The 19,110-nt window shown below is 38.1% G+C and overlaps 1 protein-coding gene across 2 annotated transcripts; it reads right to left on the bottom strand.

Moving 5' to 3' along the window:
- Positions 1 to 1,425: 1,425 nt before the first annotated feature.
- hpcal4.L (hippocalcin like 4 L homeolog) lies at positions 1,426 to 18,466 on the bottom strand. 2 transcript variants are annotated; one of them, XM_041581114.1, is made up of 4 exons: positions 18,255 to 18,466; positions 9,971 to 10,137; positions 8,553 to 8,768; positions 1,426 to 5,161 (listed from the first exon to the last, which is right to left on the bottom strand). In XM_041581114.1, the coding sequence occupies exons 2-4, from the start codon at positions 10,130 to 10,132 to the stop codon at positions 4,964 to 4,966; spliced, it is 576 nt and encodes a 191-aa protein (XP_041437048.1). In that variant the 5' UTR covers positions 10,133 to 10,137; positions 18,255 to 18,466; the 3' UTR covers positions 1,426 to 4,963.
- Positions 18,467 to 19,110: the final 644 nt, after the last annotated feature.

Below are 19,110 nucleotides of genomic sequence, written 5' to 3'. Positions count from 1 at the left end.
TTTATCTACCGAAGTAGGTGGTCGAAGTATTTTTTAAAGAGACAGTACTTCGATTATCGAATGGTCGAATGGTCGAACGATTTTTACTTCGAATCGTTCGAATTCGAACGAATTTAACCAATTCGATGGTCGAAGTACCCAAAAATTACTTCGAAATTCGAAGTTTTTTACATTCGAATTCTTCACTCGAATTTTGTAAATCTGCCCCTAGGTGTATATAACGAGAATACTCCTTGTTACACACTATATTTAAGTGGGGTGTTTTTTTTGTCCCTCCAACAAACCCTTCTGATACTAAGGAACTATGCTCTTATCCTAATACCACCCCTCAGTGAGAAATATTTAATGATTTTGTCCTGATATACTAAATTCCCATCTAAAGGCGGTTATAACTGGGGTCAGTGATATATTGGATTGCCCCAAGAGACTTTACAGCTGCAGTGTAGTGAAATTAGTTAACCTTGGGAGCAGAGGGGAAATGTTAAAATAAAAGTCTCTGAATTGTTTTCCGTTGATAAATAGGTCACCATGCTATAAATAGGTTCATCAGAACTAAATACCACCTTTCATGTGTGTATATATATGTATATATATATATATATATATATATATAAATATATATATATATATCATGTTTTGTTTTACTGCCAGAAAGTACACTTTTGTTATTGCATATGTGTCATCCAGTGCTACAATGCTTAGTCAGGGTATGTATGACATCTAAACACCAAGTTTGTGCCACCAGTGTATATCAAGGCTTCCATCTGGGGAGGGGGTAGGAGGAGAAACCCTGTGGAATCAGCTGTTCTCCAGGATATGCAAGATTCCTTTTCCATAGCACAGATGAGTTAAAGGTTATGTAGCAAAATACACATTTTGGGGGTTATTTATCACGGGTCGAATTTAAGAGTTTTTTTTATACCTAACTCGAATGAACTCAAAACTTGAATACAGTGAGTTCGGGGTGAAACCTCGAATTTTCGAGTTAATTTTTTTAGTTAATAAACAACTTTTTGAAGTTTTTTTATTTTTTATAAAAGCTAAACATTTTCAAGATTATTAAATATATCAGACAATAGCTTGTATCTGAAAATACACCATTTAAAACCTGTCCAGGTCATGTTGGAGTCTATGGCAGAGGCCCCTTGAACCATTTGAAGATATTAATAGCCTTCATGATGTTCAAGTTTTTTTTTAGAGAGTTTTGCCTGAAAAAATGAAGGGCAATTGAAGTGTTGCTTAGAATTAGCCATTCTATAGCATACTAAAATTGAACCATCCCTTTAAACCCACCCCAAGAAACACCAAAAAACATCATTACATTTATAATGTGTGTCTTTTTTTATATTCGTTTGTAAAATATTTGTTCTGGGCAATGTAAGGGCTAGTGTACAGTTATGAGTATATATTTTACACACACAGCTATTTTGTCAATCATTTTATTTTCAGATAGAAAAATAGACAAAGTCCACTTGTACAGATCAGACACACACACATAAAGTAATAGAATATCTAGTATTATGCCCCTCAAGGGTATTGCTGAGTGCCGCCTCACCTTAGGGGCCCTTGTGCATACTTGACACTTTTCAGTAATGTTCATTCTGCAGCTTAAAAGTCAGGGTTTTATACCAGGTTATCTGACAAGAATTCCCCCAAGCCAGATATTAGCAGGAACATTGAACAATTTTGGACGCACAGACTGTTCTGCTATCTTCAAACTTACCACGAATGCATCATCATGCAATATGAATGGCTAATAGCCTTTCTGATGCTATTCAGTACATACATCATCAAATCAGACATTTCTGTTTAGTTAGACTGCCCTGGGAATGATTACTACCTCCTTCATTTTAGCAATGAATAATTAAAGATTAGTTTGGTTCAGTTAATCAAAAAGTATCTGCTAGCACTGAAAGGAAACCAACATTTGGTGTCTCATCTGCCCAAGCAAAGTAACACATAAATATTGATACAGCTGCATTGCTGCATCCACTCCCCAATGGCTGATTACCAATTCCAGTGTTCCCAATGTTAGCTTCCTTTGTACATTACACCTAAATATGTAACCAACCAGCTAATAAAACATACTATAATGCTGGTGCCTTAGCTGTGGTGTGTCAATAATATTATGCCATTCACACTAACATTGGCACTAATTGGTGTCCGTATTGGACAAACATTGCTGCATTATAATGCAGAAATGTTGCAACACCCACTGTAATAACAGCAAAACGTGAATACAACTTGTGTATATATCAACCCAGATGCTAAGCTGTATGCTGAATTCTGTTAAACCACAACATTTTTACATTATGGGTAAAAAAACCTGCTACAGCAGATAGCAAAATTTAGTAGTGTAAACTAGCTTTGTAAATGAGTCGTTTCTGGGACTTAAGCAGACCACGCACAAATTAATGCTTAAAATTGGTCATTCTTTGTTCTACTGATGTATACACCTTTCAACTGTAGTTCATAACAAGGTTATAGACATATGTACACCTTTGTCACCTCACCATACAAGCAGATCTTTGCCTGATTTGTCCACTTACACGGTGGATCAAATTGGACTAATCTGATGGTAGGCAAATAGGCCGACGGAGACCCATATGGCAAGGACCTCAATAAATGCACAAATGTGGTCCTCTCCAAGGTGACTTTCAAACCTGCACAATGACTGCCCACTTTCTGACCTGTCATCAATCAAGGAAGCCTCAGAAAGTTTCCCTACATGGCCCAATAAGCCACCAACTCATTCTTGAGTGGCCAAGTCAGCAGCTTATTTCTGTCTGTGTATGGCGGACAAAAAAATAATTTTCACCCTAAATCTCATTCTACATGACTTTCAAGCTGAGCTTCAAGGAGTCTGAGGGAAAAAAATAGTAATTTTCCTCAAATTTCTATAAACTGTCAGAGGGTTCCCCCTAGTGATGTGCAGGTTGACCCGAAACCCATTGTGACCCACGGGTTGATCATCAGTTGGGCAGGTTCATGTTGAAATGTAGCCAACATTGCAAGTTAGGGTTGGATGAGGGCCAGACTGGGGAAGTATATCCATCACTGCTCCCAAGAGGTGCACACAGAAGTAGCGTACAGAGTGAAATTACATGGGTACGGGTCAGGTATATGTCCTACAATGGCAACATTTTGCACGTTAAGGTTTTGTGAGTTAGGGTCAAGTGCAGGTTGAGGTTTTCCTGACCGCACATCACTAGTTCCTCCCATAGAACCACTAGTACATTGGCTGCAACCTTGTGGCTGATGCACAAACAGTGTCGCATGCTGTACGTGCCATTGGCAGCAAAATTCCCCTAGTTTCCCACTACCACTAAACACAGTAAGTAAGTGTACTGGTTAGAAAACATACGATTTGGAAAAACTATACAGGCAGTGCTTTGCATTTTTATAACCAAATGCCACACTGTGTAAAATGCAAAGCACTGTGAATATATTGCACAAGAAAGTACAGATAATATACCCAAAAAGTCACATATATACTGAACTGGTGAGACACTGTATGAGTATGCATCAGCAAATCACTGCACTATGCATAATCATCATGCATAGCTAGGACACTACGTATCACATGCAAGGTTCTATATCACTGGCAGCCTTATTGTAACATATACAGCACTGTATCAATAGCATACAATGCACTGCATAGATCAGACAGAAAGCCTTGAGTAAATCATATAACTCCATATACATAAATGCGCAATGTGTATATCCATAGCACTGCAACAATGTAATGTGTAGAGTCTAAACACCATATTAATATAACACAGTCACCATATACATAACAAGCTGAATGTTTGATATATTACAGGCATAACATTATCTTTCCCTTTACCTGTCTGCAGATCCCAGTGTCTAAAATGATAGGCACTCACTGACTTGTTGAAGCTGCCAATTTATATATTACACATTGCACTAATTGTATACAATGAAGTGACTTCTTTAGTCTTCAGGCAAACATAGCGACAGATATATTGCAATATTTGAAGCAAAGCCATTCTTCATGTGTTGTTGAAACTTTTTTTTATAAAAAGTTGACAGTTGATTGCCCTGTTATGGCACTGTTCATGAGTGACTTGAAAATGTCCTCTAAATGTATATGTTTTCCACAGTGGTGTAACTAGATGTTACTGGGCCCTATAGCAAATTAATTTTAGGGCCCCCAACATATCCAGAGGTTGTTATGGGACCCCCTATACCTCCTGGACCCCCTGCAGCCACAGGGCCTGCTTCCTCTATAGTTACACCCCTGATTTTCAATTGTTTAAAGAGCCACTATACTTTGATTTTATACTAACTTTGTATTTGTCTATGTAAATATTAAGCAGACAATGAAAATTTATTTTCCTTCAGCTTTTCCCCTGGCATTTATAAGTTTAGTGTTGTTTGAGCTACCATTGTCTCAGACCGACTTGCGACAACCTTCCTTGGCTTCCCATAGCCCTCGCTTAGTGCTATAATAGAAGTTGCCCAGCCTAACAGAATGAGAAGCAGGAGCTGACATATGCAGCGAGGCAAGTCAAACAAAGTGAAACTGTTCATTGCAAGGACAACTCCCTATGTTTTCTAATAGAGTAAAAGAGAGTGAAAGTGTGGCAGCATAGTTATTCCACTATAAGTTATAGTGCCTTTTAAAAAAAAAAAAATAGGTGCATGATCTTCAAACAACCTTATTGCAAATCCAAAAATATAATAGACAGGAAAACCAACAAAAGAATGAACCAAACTGCCCTGCAATGGTTTTACATTATTTTTCTATGCATATATATTTCATGTAACAAGATTTTGGATTCTGAATCCTGATTTGCAAATAGTCGCATTGTCAGGTTCATCTTACATGACGGGGCAGTCCAGCGTGAGAGACAGGTGGAAGCACCTGTACGCTGTGGAACTGGGAAGGTGGTGACATGCATGCAGGGAGCTCACAGGAGTTGCTGGGGCTCTGTGAGTGCTATTTCTGCATGTCACATTGAAGGAGCAGGACTATAGAGGGGTCACTTTTTGCTGCTTCCTTAAATTCTTCCAAGGTGATCTGGTCATCGTTGTCTTTGTCCATCTTTGCAAAGATTTTATCGACTCTTTGTTGTGGGGTGAGACCATCCTGATTCATTCGCATCATAATGACAGTACCAACCATTTTATAGATAGCCTGGGAGAGGAAAGAAGGGAAAAGAAACTTAATGTCAGCAACAGTTCTGGAGAAAGGACTGCACCTTGAGTGTTAGTATATCTTAAATATGTGCAGAGCAAGGCTGTCCAACTTGAGGTCTGTGAGACACATGCAGACCTTCAACGGATTTGTATGGCCCTGAGACTTCTAAGGGCTACATGCATAATTGTTTGTATGTCATCCCCAGCGTTTTAATATTATCAGGCCAAAGGACACATGGCATATAAAATATAAAATGTTTTTATACAGTCCAAGCTGGTGTAAGTGGTGTATTCATAGAACCTAGAGCTTCATTAATAAAGTGCTAATAATGTAGTATTTAAAGATATTCTAAAGCAGCTTAATGCAAAATTCCCTTTAACAAACATTTAACTTAAAGGAAAACTATACCCCCCAAACAATGAAGGTCTCTATAAAAAGATATTGCATATAACAGCTCATATGTAAAACCCTGCTTCATGTAAATAAACCATTTTCATTATAATATACTTTTCTAGTAGTATGTGCCATTGGGTAATCATAAATAGAAAATTGCCATTTTAAAAAATAAGGGCCGCCCCCTGGGATTGAATGATTCACTGTGCACACAAACATACCAAACAAACTATACTTGTTAGGTCACATGAGCCAATTAACAGACAGAGTTGTGTCTTTTTGCTTCAACACTTCTTCCTGTTACAGTTAGAGTTGTAGTATTTCTGGTCAGGTGATCTCTGAGGCAGCACACAGACCATCACAAAATGGGGGTTCAAGGCAATAGATGTAAAAGGGCAAGATTTACTTAAATATATAGACCAGTTTGGTAAGATTCTTTAATATGCCACTTAATATGATGTAAACTATCTGTTGCTTAAGTGTTCATTTTGGGGGTATAGTTTTCCTTTAAGTAAATAAAACCAACTGCAACACAGACACATGTTTTATACATTGAAAGTAAACTGTCCCTTTAACAGCTGATTTTCAAATAAAAACACACTTATAAATTGTTGAAAATATATATATATATATATATATATATATATATATTTTTTTTAGCTCAAGGTCTAGAACTACACATTTTTCAGCAGCATGGGACTTTTCATTATTTGTTATACTGGGGTTAAGAAAGCAATCACAAAGCCATCTTAGAAGACTTCAGTGATTTTGATGTCACATGCTACAAAATTACTGGGAATCTAGACAAGCACAATATTTGGTTTGCCTTGTGTTAATAACACACTGTCTGCAGGACATCTAGTTGAGCAAACATATTTTCACTGAAAAATATATGCATCCCAAAGAGCCATACCCAAAAATTACAATGTAGCTATTAATATTGATTAACAATTATATCCCAGTAACAATTTTATTTCTGTTCGATAGAAATCATAGATCTATATTTAACCTTAACCATTAACCATGAATGTTATCTGGAAACCAGTTATCCAGAAAGTTCTTTGCTCAAATCGAACACTTCGCCAGACGCCAGGACAACGCTAATTAACTTAAATCCAAACTTGCGTCCAGGGCGCCGAATGCTGGCGAACTTGCGCTAGCGTTACTGCACCAAGCAAATCGAAGTTGCCCTAGCATTGCCTAATTTGCATACCATGTGCCATGTGTTGGGAAATGTAGGGGGGGAAATTTACGCTCTTTTGCAGCCTATCACCCTGAAAAAATGAAGACGCCAGCGTTTTTTGGGACTTAGAAAATTTTTCAACTAAATTTTGAGGAAGTCCTATCCACTCTATTGCATTCCGCCTGGTCTGAGGTGATGAAGGCAAGTCTGGCGCAAAAGGTAAAGTTCAGTAAAATCTGCATCTTAGTGAATTTGCGTAGTTACGTCCATTCGCCAGAGTGCAAATTTACCAGGCCTTAGGGAGCGAAGTAGCTCTAGAGTCTATCTCCTACGCTAGCGAATTTTAGCCCCATAGACTCTATTTTATTCAAACAATCCAAATTTTTAAAAATGATTTCCTTTTTTTCTGTAACAAGAAAAAAAATTGCTTATTGCAGCCCTGCAGATACAAATGATAGAAAGACCCCTTATCCAGAAAACCCAAGGTCCTGAGCATTCGGGATAACAGGTCCCATACCTGTACCATATTTCCAGCTGCAACTAACTACATTTCATTTCCTTCCTCTCTTTCTCTCTCTCTCTCTATATATATACAGTATATCACATAAAACAGCATATAAAATATTGCATTTGACTGCATTTTCAAATAATTAAGCAATTTAATTATATTAAAAAATGATTTAGTCGTATGTGCCATTGGATAATCCCATATTGGTACTACAAATGTCTGTATTACTCATGTACACCTGCTATTACAAATATATTGGTGGTACAATGTTCCCTAGAAACCTGGCATAGTGCTTTTTGAAAAATATAATACAATCCTTGGTGGGGGGCGACTACATGAGGGGGCAAGGCCATGATGTTTGGTGGGGTGGGGTCCTTACATCATCACCAAATTGGATACACTTAGTGAGTAGGGCAAGTGGCAGTGGAGTAGCCGTGGAGGGAACTGGAGGCATGCCAGGGGCGGGCTGAAGCAGAGGACTAGTCATTATTAATTTGATGGCAAGAATATTGCTGGTAAATTTGTAACACTGGACCTGGCCTTGGCTGGTATTTTAACAGTTAGGCTGGTGAAATAACATAAAGTTAGATATATATGTAAAACAGAAATTTACACTCAACCAGAGTCATGAAGTATATACAGTATATGCCAGTTTTGTAAGTTTCTTAAATAGGCTGCTTGTTTAACTTGGTTAAGTTTTCATTTTGAACATATAGTTTAAGATGGCAGTATTTTAATATGCAATTATGACCAGTATATGAAAGAAAGGAACCTGCACTCAACCACAGTTATGAAATGGCCCTTATCTGTTTATTAACAGCCACAGATGTGACAAAGTCATCCAACATCAGGAAGGGAGGGTTTCCCCTATGAAACATTGGATCACTGTGTCGTGTCACATCTGTGGCTGTTAATAAAAGGCTAATGGCCATTTCAGGGAGGGTTTTTCTCCTGAAAGTTTGGACCACGACATCTGTGGCTATTACTAAAAGCTTTCTTTCAGCTTTGGCATGTATTACATGCTGTAACTTGCAGATAGCCACTGAATACAGCAAGCCTAATGTTGGCTATAAGTACCCCAGAGCGGTCTACAGAGGAAACAGAACCTGTGGTTGCTGGGGTGCCCAGAAGTGTAAAGGGCCCGTTAAGACCCTAATTAATGAACAACTTCAATATATATGAGTAGATTTGGTCAATTTAGCAACTGGCGTACCCAGATTTGTTCTGGCAGTCTGCTGTGTTACAGCTTTAACTCTTTGAAGCCACTTGAACTCCCTCTGCCCAACATGTTATTTTCATCATACCTCTATTATTTCCAGCATCTCCAGTCGCGTGATCTTGCCATCTCCATCCAGATCATACATCTCAAATGCCCAGTTGAGTTTCTGCTCAAAGCTCCCCCGTGAGGTGACACTCAAAGCACAAATGAATTCCCTGAAATCTATTGTCCCATCTCCATTCTTGTCAAATGTACGAAAGGCATGTTGAGCAAACTTAGAGGCATCACCATACGGGAAGAACTGAAAGGAATAGTTAACAGAAGAAATAGAATTGTATTATTTTCTAAAAAAAACAAACAAATGCTCAATGCTGATCAAAATAGAGACACAAAATAGAGACAAACTACTGTATTTCATTCTTGTCGTATCAATAAGAAATAGTTGCCAGTACCATATCTGATTTGACAAGGAATGATTTGCTTGGGTAAAACATAAATAAAACCTATGTTTGCTGGTTAATAGAAGGTCTATACACAAAGCATGTGTCTAGTCAGTTGCATGAAAAGTCACTGGGCACTGGATATAAAAGTTGCACTTTAGCTAACGGTCTGCATGATTGTGTTTCAATTACACTCATCCATACTCACAATTTAACAGTGACACACACAGGCACACTCTTAAATATTTACATTTATACACTATACAGGTATAGGATCTGTTATCCAGAATGCTCTGAATTATTGGAAGGCCATCTCCCAGACTTCATTTTAATCAAATAATACACATTTTTAAAAAATATTTCCTTTTCATCTGTAATACTAAAACAGTACTTTGAACTTGACCCAAACTAAGATATAATTAACCCTTATTTGAGGCAAAACAATGCTATTTGGTTTAAAAAAAATTTATTTGCCTGAATGAATGGTGATCCAAAACATAGAAATACCCCTTATCCGGAAACCCCCAGGTCCCAAGCATTCTGGATAACAGGTCCCATACATGTACTTACAAACATACATACACAGTCAAACACACACATGCCACAGTCTCTATTCCACCCCCAGTTCCATTTCAGTCCATGGTAACTTCCCTTTTTAAAGACTAGGGCTTCATAAGCAATTGATTTATATATTCATTTTAATTTAACAATAATCTTATTTGTAGTTTTGGCAGTACCCTACAATCATCTTTTTTTGTATAAATATACAAGAAACCTTTATTTGGTTTTATACAAAGCTTGCTTAGTTACATTATTTATATATTCCACTTATTTGCATATCACACAGCGACATCTGGTGGTTAGTTAATATGATGGTCTATTTTTATTTTCACTTGTTGCGCAGATTGAATTATGTATTATGTCTGATTCTATACTTTCTGCAGTACATCAGTCATGTAACACATACAACTGGATTACCATTTTTAAAAAGTATTAAAGAGTTGGCAATGAAATGGCTTCCCTTTCCCATGACTGGAATGAACATGAGTTGAGATAAAGATACCTTAATGTAGAGTTGCTGAAACTCTTGTAGATTAAGGATGCCTGATGGACAGTCCTTTAAGAAACCTTTGTACCAGTGCTTTAGCTCCTGCTCACTGAACTCTGTGCTCTGAACCAGGTCCTGCAGCATCTCAGGTGCCAGCTTGCTGTTTGGTTTCCCCATTTCTGCTGTAAGAGATACCAAATTTTGAGAATGAATCTGTGTATATGACACCTATAGTAAAACAGCTATTACTAAAACTAGAGGTCTATTGAAACCATACAAGGACAAAATTATATAGTATGGAATGCTCCCCTTAGAAACATAAAACCTGGGTTATGGATATTTTATAGATAAACACCTTGTAGACAACCAAAGCTGCTTTTTGGGTGTTTTGATCTATGAATCTGCACAGAGTTCCTACATCAGTGATCCCCAACCAGTAGCTCGCGAGCAACATATTGCTCTCCAACCCCTTGGATGCTGCTCTCCAACCCCTTGGATGCTGCTCTCAGTGTCCTCAAAGCAGGTGTTTATTTTTGAATTTCTGGTTTGGAGGCAAGTTTTAATTGCATAAAAACTAAGTATAGTGCCAAGTAGAGTCTCCTGTAGGCTGCCAGTCCACATAGGGGCTACCAAAAAGCCAATCATAGCCCTTATCTGGCACCCCATGCGACTTTTACATGCTTGTGTTGCTCCCCAACTGTTTTTACATTTGCATGTGGCTCACGGGTAAAAAAGGTTGGGGACCCCTGTCCTACATGGACCCAGGGCAATAGACTGACCATCCTATTACTTTATTTACTCATATAATAAAGCAAATAAGATTTTTTTTTAAAATTGTTGAGGAGCAACCACTTCATTGATTTGCATAGGTTGCCATATACTCTAGGGCCAGCTCTGTGGACAGTTACTTCCATCCTTTGATCTAAGGGAGGAAATGAGTTTCCCTTATTTGAATTTGCCCTTACAACAAAGTTACTTGGATTAAAAGATGGGTTGCTCTGTGCTCGGCTTGGTAATTTTATTCTTACTGACTTCACAAGGTGGGTGTTAAATAATCTCTCTTTTATTTTAATTATCCATTTCCGAGAGCCAATGATTTGTATATACATCATTAAAAAGCGCCATGCTATCACTAAAGATAGCAACAAGTCACATCCATTTTCACCTAATGCAAAAGCATGAATTAAAGAGAAAGGCCATAGTCCCTTGTACTTGATGTTCAGTACCTTTTATCCTAAAGAACAAAAGGTTCTAAACCTTGTACTCCTGAGCCATTTATTGTTTCAGTAAGATGTATTATACTTCTGTTATTATCTTCTATTACCTTATTCAGGAATCTAGAATTTGAATGGAGTATCTGGTACCAATTGTGAAAATATTAATAATATTTTTCAGTCTGAGAATGATTTTCGTTTTAAGAATGTATTTACAATTAAAAAACTAGAATGCAAAACAAGCAACTGACAAAAATATATATAATATATATATATATATATATTATATATATCATGCTGTAGAGGCAAATGCATTAGGTATAGAAAAAAGAGCTAAATGCATTAGTTATAGAAAAAAGAGTTAAATATATTAGGTATAGAAACAAAGAGGTACATGCATTAGGTATAGAAAAAAAAGGTAAAGCCATTAGGTAGAGGAAAAAAGTAAAATGTATTAGGTAGAGCAAAAGAGAATCTAACATCTGCCTGCATTATACTAACAGGTCAGGTTCTAAGACTCACTTTCCTGCATGCACGCTACATTCTCTAATGGGCAGCAGGATGGTTTACTCATTAAAATTGTTAATGCATGTGCGTGTGGTCCAGGTCTTAGAATACCTGATGTGTTAACATGGCACTGCAGTAGTATGCCAACATGCTACAAAGTAACATTTACAGAATAGGAGTTATTGACAAATACAACACGGCTTTCTTTGTCCTTTTAATATAATTTTGCAGGGTACTAATCTATAGGGTAAGAAGCAACATATGCCTTTGTGAAGTCAAAGTCCAAGATTATCATTTATGGAACATTCTACTTCTCATATAAGTGGCATGCATCATTGTCTGTTTATATAGTTCAGGTATAGTACAGGTATATGACCTGTTATCCAGAGTGCTCGGGACCTGCTGTTTTCCGGATAACAAGTCTTTCTGTAATTTGGTTCTTCATATCTTAAGCCTACTAGAAAATCATGTAAACATTAAATTAACTCATTATGCTGGTTTTGCTTCCAATAAGGATTAATTAGATCGTAGTTTGGATGAAGTACAGGTACTGTTTTATTATTACATAAAAAAATGAAATCATTTTTAAAAATTTGGATTATTTTGATAAAATAGAGTCTATGGAAGACAGCCTATAAGGCTGTAAGGATTACATACAGTACAGGGAGATAAGTAGCTGCTGCTTGTAGCTTTAGCACTATAGCTGACCATGCAAATGAACATCTGCTTGTTTGGATATATCACCAAATAAGCAGATCTCGGCCTGATTTAGCTACCTTTAAGCTGAGCCAAATCACAGAGCTGATCACTGGCCCTGGGGGCCAATAATTATATCATACCGCAGGAGTGGTAACACAATAAAAAGCAAAGTGTGAATAAACCTGTTAATTTAGCTTCTTAGGAGGAAGCACAAATTCAAGTGAACAGGAAATTTAGGGTCAGATTTACATATGGTCGAATATCGAGGGTTAATTAACCCTCATTCGACTGCCGAATGTAAATCCTTCGATTTCGAATATCAAAGTCGAATGATTTACCGCAAATAGTTCAATCAAAAGATTAAATCCTTCGAATCGTTCGATTCGAAGGATTTTAATCCATCGATCGAACAATTTTCCTTCGACCAAAAAATTGCTAGGAAGCCTATGGGGACCTTCCCATAGGCTAACATTGGTGCTTGGTAGGTTTTAGCTGACGAAATAGGGGGGCAAAGTTTTTTTTAAACAGACAGTACTTTGATTATCGAATGGTCGAATAGTCGAACGATTTTTAGTTCGAATCGTTCGCTTTCGAAGTCGTAGTCGAAGGTCAAAATAGCCAATTCGATGGTCGAAGTAGCCAAAAAAGACATTCGAAATTCTATTCCTTCACTCGAACTAAGTAAATGGGCCCCTTAGTATTCGTGTGATTCTAAACACACTGCCACTTATTGCTCCACAGATATAATTGGAGTAAACTCAGGTGGTTGGTGCATCATTTTTCTTTTTGACGCAATGACAAGTGAGGAGACTTGGACTAGCAATCTGTAGATTATAGAAACTGCCAGCCAGAGCAGAGCTGCTGTAATATGCCATAGACAGTCAATATTTATTGGGCCTGTGGGGAGCTGTTTGGGTGTCTGTATAACTGAAATGCCAGGGCCTATTCTGAATCTTAGTCCAGACCTGCAAGTGAGCAGAGCATTGTTAAGGTAGATAAACTAGAAAAACCCAACCGTGATGCAGCAAGGGCTTTGCTTATTTTCTCAGCTTTGGATTCAGGGCTGTAGGTTAAAACAGGAAGTTACTGGTAATGGAGGAAAACTGGGACCCATCTAAGGTGAGAAAAAATATAATATAAATCAAGAATGTCAAAGACCTGTTTTGGAAATACAACTCATGGCATCTCCCAACAGCTTTCATCCATATGAGGTTGGAAGGCTTATCCCTTAGGAATATATTGAAAATATCCATCAACATCTACCTTTTTTGCCCCCAGTGGCCCCTCTGATGTGGGGTTCCCAGAAATATTCCTTTTCTGTCCAACCATAAAAACCCACACAGATGTCCCCTTTTGGCATGAATGCTAAATCCAACATTCACTAATGGTATGAGAAATACACAACCATCCTGGCTAACAGTAACAGAAGGAAACCAGTAATTTCACTATATTCTAGATTCAGAAATAGCATTAACCTCAGAGTGCAGCATTTCCTCAAAAAATAACTATTTCCGAAGTTGCTTGTTTTGCTGGCAAGGTAAGTGAGCCCTTCATTCATTACTGAACCTTTGTGCTATATAATGCACAGTATGCATATATGTATGTATAACTATATTTGTAAAACATTTTTAAAGGAGCTTTAGTGCCGTACAATGCATAAAAGTACAATATAAATAAATATAAAAGTACATACAAGGACGACAAGTCAATCAATAAATACAATAAATATACACAGTACACAGAACTCATATAAGCACAAAGGATTAATGCTATGTGGTAAGAGCCACAGTAGGAAGGAGGTCTCTGCCCCATAGAGCTTACAATCTAAGTAGATGGGTAGGTAACACACAGGCACAAATTGGAGGGGTAAAAGTGCACAAGGTAAAGGCATTGTACAATAGGTAAGAGATAAGGAGCAGCAAAATAGAAAGGTTTAAGACTAGAGGTGGCAATGGATGTGGTGTGAAAATAAGGTGACTCTGAGAGGAGCTGAGAAGACGACCAGGAACGTACAGTGAAGAAATGTAGTGAGGAGCGGAAGAGCAGAAGAATGTGCAGAAGTATTTTATATGCTATCCTTTGCTTAACAGGCAGCTATGCTAAGGATTTTAATTGGGGTTGGACATGTTCCCTCTTGGGAGAGAGCAGGAGGATCATGGTAGTGGAGTTTAAGATTGATTGGAGGGGAGAGAGATGGGAGTCAGAAAGACCAGTTAGTAGGAGATAATCTAAACAGGATAGGATAAGGGCATGGATTAGTGTTTTGGTTGTTGTTTGTGAAAGAAAGGGGCATATCTTGGAGAAGGAGAGAGAGACTGGTTGAAGATGACCCCCAGCAGCGAGCTGATTTAACAGATGTAATGGTCATGCCATCAATCTGAGAGTCAGCACTGCTTAAGCATCAGGTTGCACTGGAAGGTAGTGTAACCCTGTAAAGAAATAAACTAGAATAGGCTCTATGTAAAGTAAAGAAACATGCTTCTAACAGGGTTTGGCAAGGTTGCCAAACAAACAAATCCTTGCCAGATTTCACCGCCTACACGCTGGCTTATGTAAAGACCGTATTATCATGTCTATGCAACCCTTGCCCTCTGGTATTTCAAACCTGCCTGATATCTGGGCAATTTGTGGACAGATATCTGTTGGACAGGCACTCCTGAGGGACAGGAAATTCTTTTCTATTTGGTTTGTCAAGCAAAATAAACTTTATTAAATTATATTATTTTGTTTTATTTTATCTTGTTTCCTTCAGTCTTGGAATTACACAATGACAGCAAGCAGGCAGGCACCATTTTCTGAACAGTGTTATTAAGGAAGCTTTGTGTCAGAATGGGGCACCTGATACACATACCAACGCACAGGCTAACAATTAGATGGTGAGGAGGGAGGGGGATGTGAGGAGTACAGTGACATCTAGGAAGTGTACAGGGTCGGACTGGCCCGTCAGGACACCGGGAAAAATCCTTGTGGGCCCCAGCACTAGTGGGCTCTCTTTCACTTATTTTCTGCTGCAGTTAATGCCACTTATGTTTTTACGGTAATTACAAGTGGTTAAAAGTGTGTATGCAGTCCTTAATTTAGGGCTTGACCATTTCCACTCTCAATCTATCTGCTTCTGAACACGCCCTGTCCGTACTGAAAAAAGCCTAGCCTTGCGCTCTGAAATTAGGGTCTTTCTTGTGGAACTGCTGCCATATCTGAAAGTGCTGGGATGGGGAATTCTTCAAATATATGAAGTAGATAAATTAACCCTAGCACTTCTTTCTGCCTGAGAGTAGCGCAGTCAGTGACACGTAACTGGATATACTTTTAAATGGACCATGTCTTCTTCTGACCTTGCTAATCTAATAACCTATTGCTTTCAGTAGCGTCACTAGAGGGGGGCGGGTCCTGGTGCGTGACGCGCAGCCGGGCCCCGCCCCCCTCCGTACAGTGGCGCGTGAGCTGCCGGGGGGCCCTGAGGGTGTGCGGGCCCTGGCCCGCTCGCACCCCCTGCTCTCCCAGTAGTTCCGCCACTGATTGCTTTCATAAGATAAACTATAGTAATTTATTAATCTCTAACTGAGCATTAGCCTACTGTCCCCTAGAACCCTTTTACAGATAACTGTTTACTTTCCGCACTTGGATTAGTCAGCATTATATCACCCTAAAAGTAATACTGTCTATGGGATTAATAACTATAAAGGAAGCAGACCCAGTCAGTGTGGGGGGCCCTGACTGTAGGGGCTGCTTCCTCTATAGACCTGATATGCCCTTTTCCCAGCCAGTCATCATCTTCAAATATTTGGGCACTACATGCAAGCAGACTGGGGGAGGGACTTCATGCAGGTGGGTGATGCTGTGCGCGACCAAATATTTTAAATCTGCAACTTAATTTATTGTGTCTCTTTGTGGCTTTCTTCTAATAATCCTCAGCATTTCATGATGCCTCATGGCTTTTTGTATGAATACTGAAAATTTGTCTTACCTGAAATTTTCTTTTTCTTTAGTCCGAAAGGCAGCACAGAATTAGAAACACATATGTGTGCTGCCTGTAGGATGCAAAGAAAAAGAACATTTACTGAAACTACCAGTCAGTAGTTTTTACTTTTTTTATGCATTGCAGGTATATTGATCAATATGGTTTGTGTGTAAATAATTTTAGTCATTATGAATAATGACATTATGACATTTTAGAGCTTTTCCAACGGCTTAATATCTACCCTTCCTGCCTGTTTAATTCAGATGCTTTGTAATTCTCTCTTATTCCTGTACCACGTTTTGTCCAAAGTTTTTACAGAGTATGTTTAGTGCTTTATGCTGAAATCAAAACAAATGATGATTGTAAAGGAATAGATTTTAATCAAAGGTCTCCATAATAGCATTGGTTAATATACCCTCTTACAATTATAAAATCCATGCTAAATATTGTGCACTGGCATGTGATGATGTGGTTGAATAAAGACTGAATGTAAATTATTTTAGCAGAATATCTTCTTCCTTTAAAATAATCTTTTGCCCTTCATGCCTTTACAGATATTAAGACTAATGCTAGCATCACCTGTCACTCTGCTTAAAAATGTGAGAAATGGTAAGCATGATGCCAGTATGTGAATATAATAATTTACTTGTGTATGTATACATTTCAATATTTTAACGTATGTTAACAGAAAAAAAAATCAATATGCCACTGTTGTTCCTGACAACAGTGTTAGCATTAGCATAATTCCTGTACGTATATCTTTATGTTATTGTATGCCTGTGTTTATAGACCACCAGATCTTGTTAGCATTGTGCACATTAATACATCTTTGCAGCTTTATATTACTGAGTCTTTCAGTATATGTGTGTCTGTGTGTCAGACGGCCAGTAAAGGTTCAGTGTTCATGGCTGCTTTTTCATAACAGTTTCTCTCTTTGCCTTTTCCTCTCAATGCTGAAAGAACAGCACCATTTTCCATCTTGTGTAAGTGTGAGCTGGTGCTGAGGTGGTTACTATGGCAACTGCTGCCTGGTACACATAGGGCTCCCAGAGTGCACTCTGAGAGCCTGTATATTTCCCCTACTTTTCTCTCATCATCCCCTTCATTGTAATATTCCCCCCCGAGAAACACATTGCATGTTTATGGTAAACATAGGATCGTGTTTGATGTAGCACAGGCATGTAAAGTAGAAATCTGAAATGTGCACAGTTTGATGATCAGTGTACCAGACTAAAATGGAAATTGGTCAGTGAAGTATCTATAGGTTATAAAACACTATTATACATATTTTCTTACCCTGTATATTTCTGACTCACTATATAATATGCTGAAGAACTATTACCGCCTACGTAATGTCGCAACTAGTGTGTGCTCTGTCACCTATACATTAAAAGACTGCCTATTCATTTTTTGCAGCAGTGTCTGGGATCAGAAAATCATTACGCAAGAAATCACTGGCAAGAAAAATGTTAAAAGTCAGACTACATCCCTGTTGCAATTTTACCATTTGGGCACACAAATATACTACACAGATGTGAATTATTAAACCTGCGCAATTACACAGAAAGCTTAAGGCACACACTAAATGACATTGCTTTCTAAAAATCACCTGTTCTTGGTGAAAGGTCTTTTGAAGTAGACACAAAAAACACATTTACAGAACTGTAATATACCTTCCTTTGCCATTAGCAAAATGAGCTGGACACAAAACAGAGAGGCAATAACATGTAAAAAAAAACCCCAGCTAGATACAGCCTTGCATGAAGGATAATTGGTCTTGATGTCCTAAAATTGTACCAGTCATGGAAATCATCTACTAGACCCCCAACCTGCTATACAAAGCATATCACTGAAAACTCTGTTTTCTTAAATAATGTGCTTAAGGCCACCTTCTTAATACAAAGCATTGATACTGTACCTTAACAGTGAAAGATATACTCTGTATATATTCTGTATTCCCTGTAGTGGTCCTTCTGTCTTGCTCCTGTTTTCTCTAGCTGTGTCACTTGCTCACAGTGAGATGTTTTTTTGGGGGGCAGTAAGCAGAACCCAGATCACGATGTTTGCCTGTCACACCTTATTTGCATAGTCCCACCCTCCCATATAGACTGGTTGGTGCCATTGGTGGGGATGTATGTTAACAAGTTGAAATGTCCGTGTGGCTCAGGATGCCACTGTGTGTCACAGGGGACAGATTTGGCTAGTGGTAACAGAGGAGGCCAGTTAGTAGGAAAATGTCTAGGGATGTAAAACAAGCTCCACATAGGGTTTCCATAGAAACAGTATCCATGGATTTAAGATGCTGAGCTCTGAAGGAATGAAATAAGAGGAAAAACACAAATTCATGCAGATATTTACAAGGACATGTTATTTTTGTTGTAGATATGTAGATGTCACAGAAAAGAGATATACATAAATGCATACTTGGTGGTGAAGACCTATACAGATCTATACAGTTATTCACAATATGTTTTTGTGTACATTTTATGTATGAATAATACATGGAAAAAGAACCAAAAAAAGAGTCATAACAAACCAGATATATTCAGTATGAGTTCCCTTCTATTATTGACAGTGGAGTATACATGGCCATAGTTTATGCATCATTATGCAAACATAAAATGGCTCTGACATACATGTTCTCACAGGAAATGTGGCTGTCCAAGCCTTACCTGTAAAAACCTCCTCCATAATAAATACATTAAAGCCTGATGGTACTGGTGATATCTGGTCCATATAGTTTTAAGCCAATGATTATGTCTTACCATAAACAA

Source organism: Xenopus laevis, chromosome 2L, assembly GCF_017654675.1.
Source record: "Xenopus laevis strain J_2021 chromosome 2L, Xenopus_laevis_v10.1, whole genome shotgun sequence".
NCBI classification, from domain to species: domain Eukaryota; kingdom Metazoa; phylum Chordata; class Amphibia; order Anura; family Pipidae; genus Xenopus; species Xenopus laevis.
The sequence above is the reverse complement of the archived record's forward strand: the minus strand, read 5'-3'. Positions and strand labels throughout refer to the sequence as shown.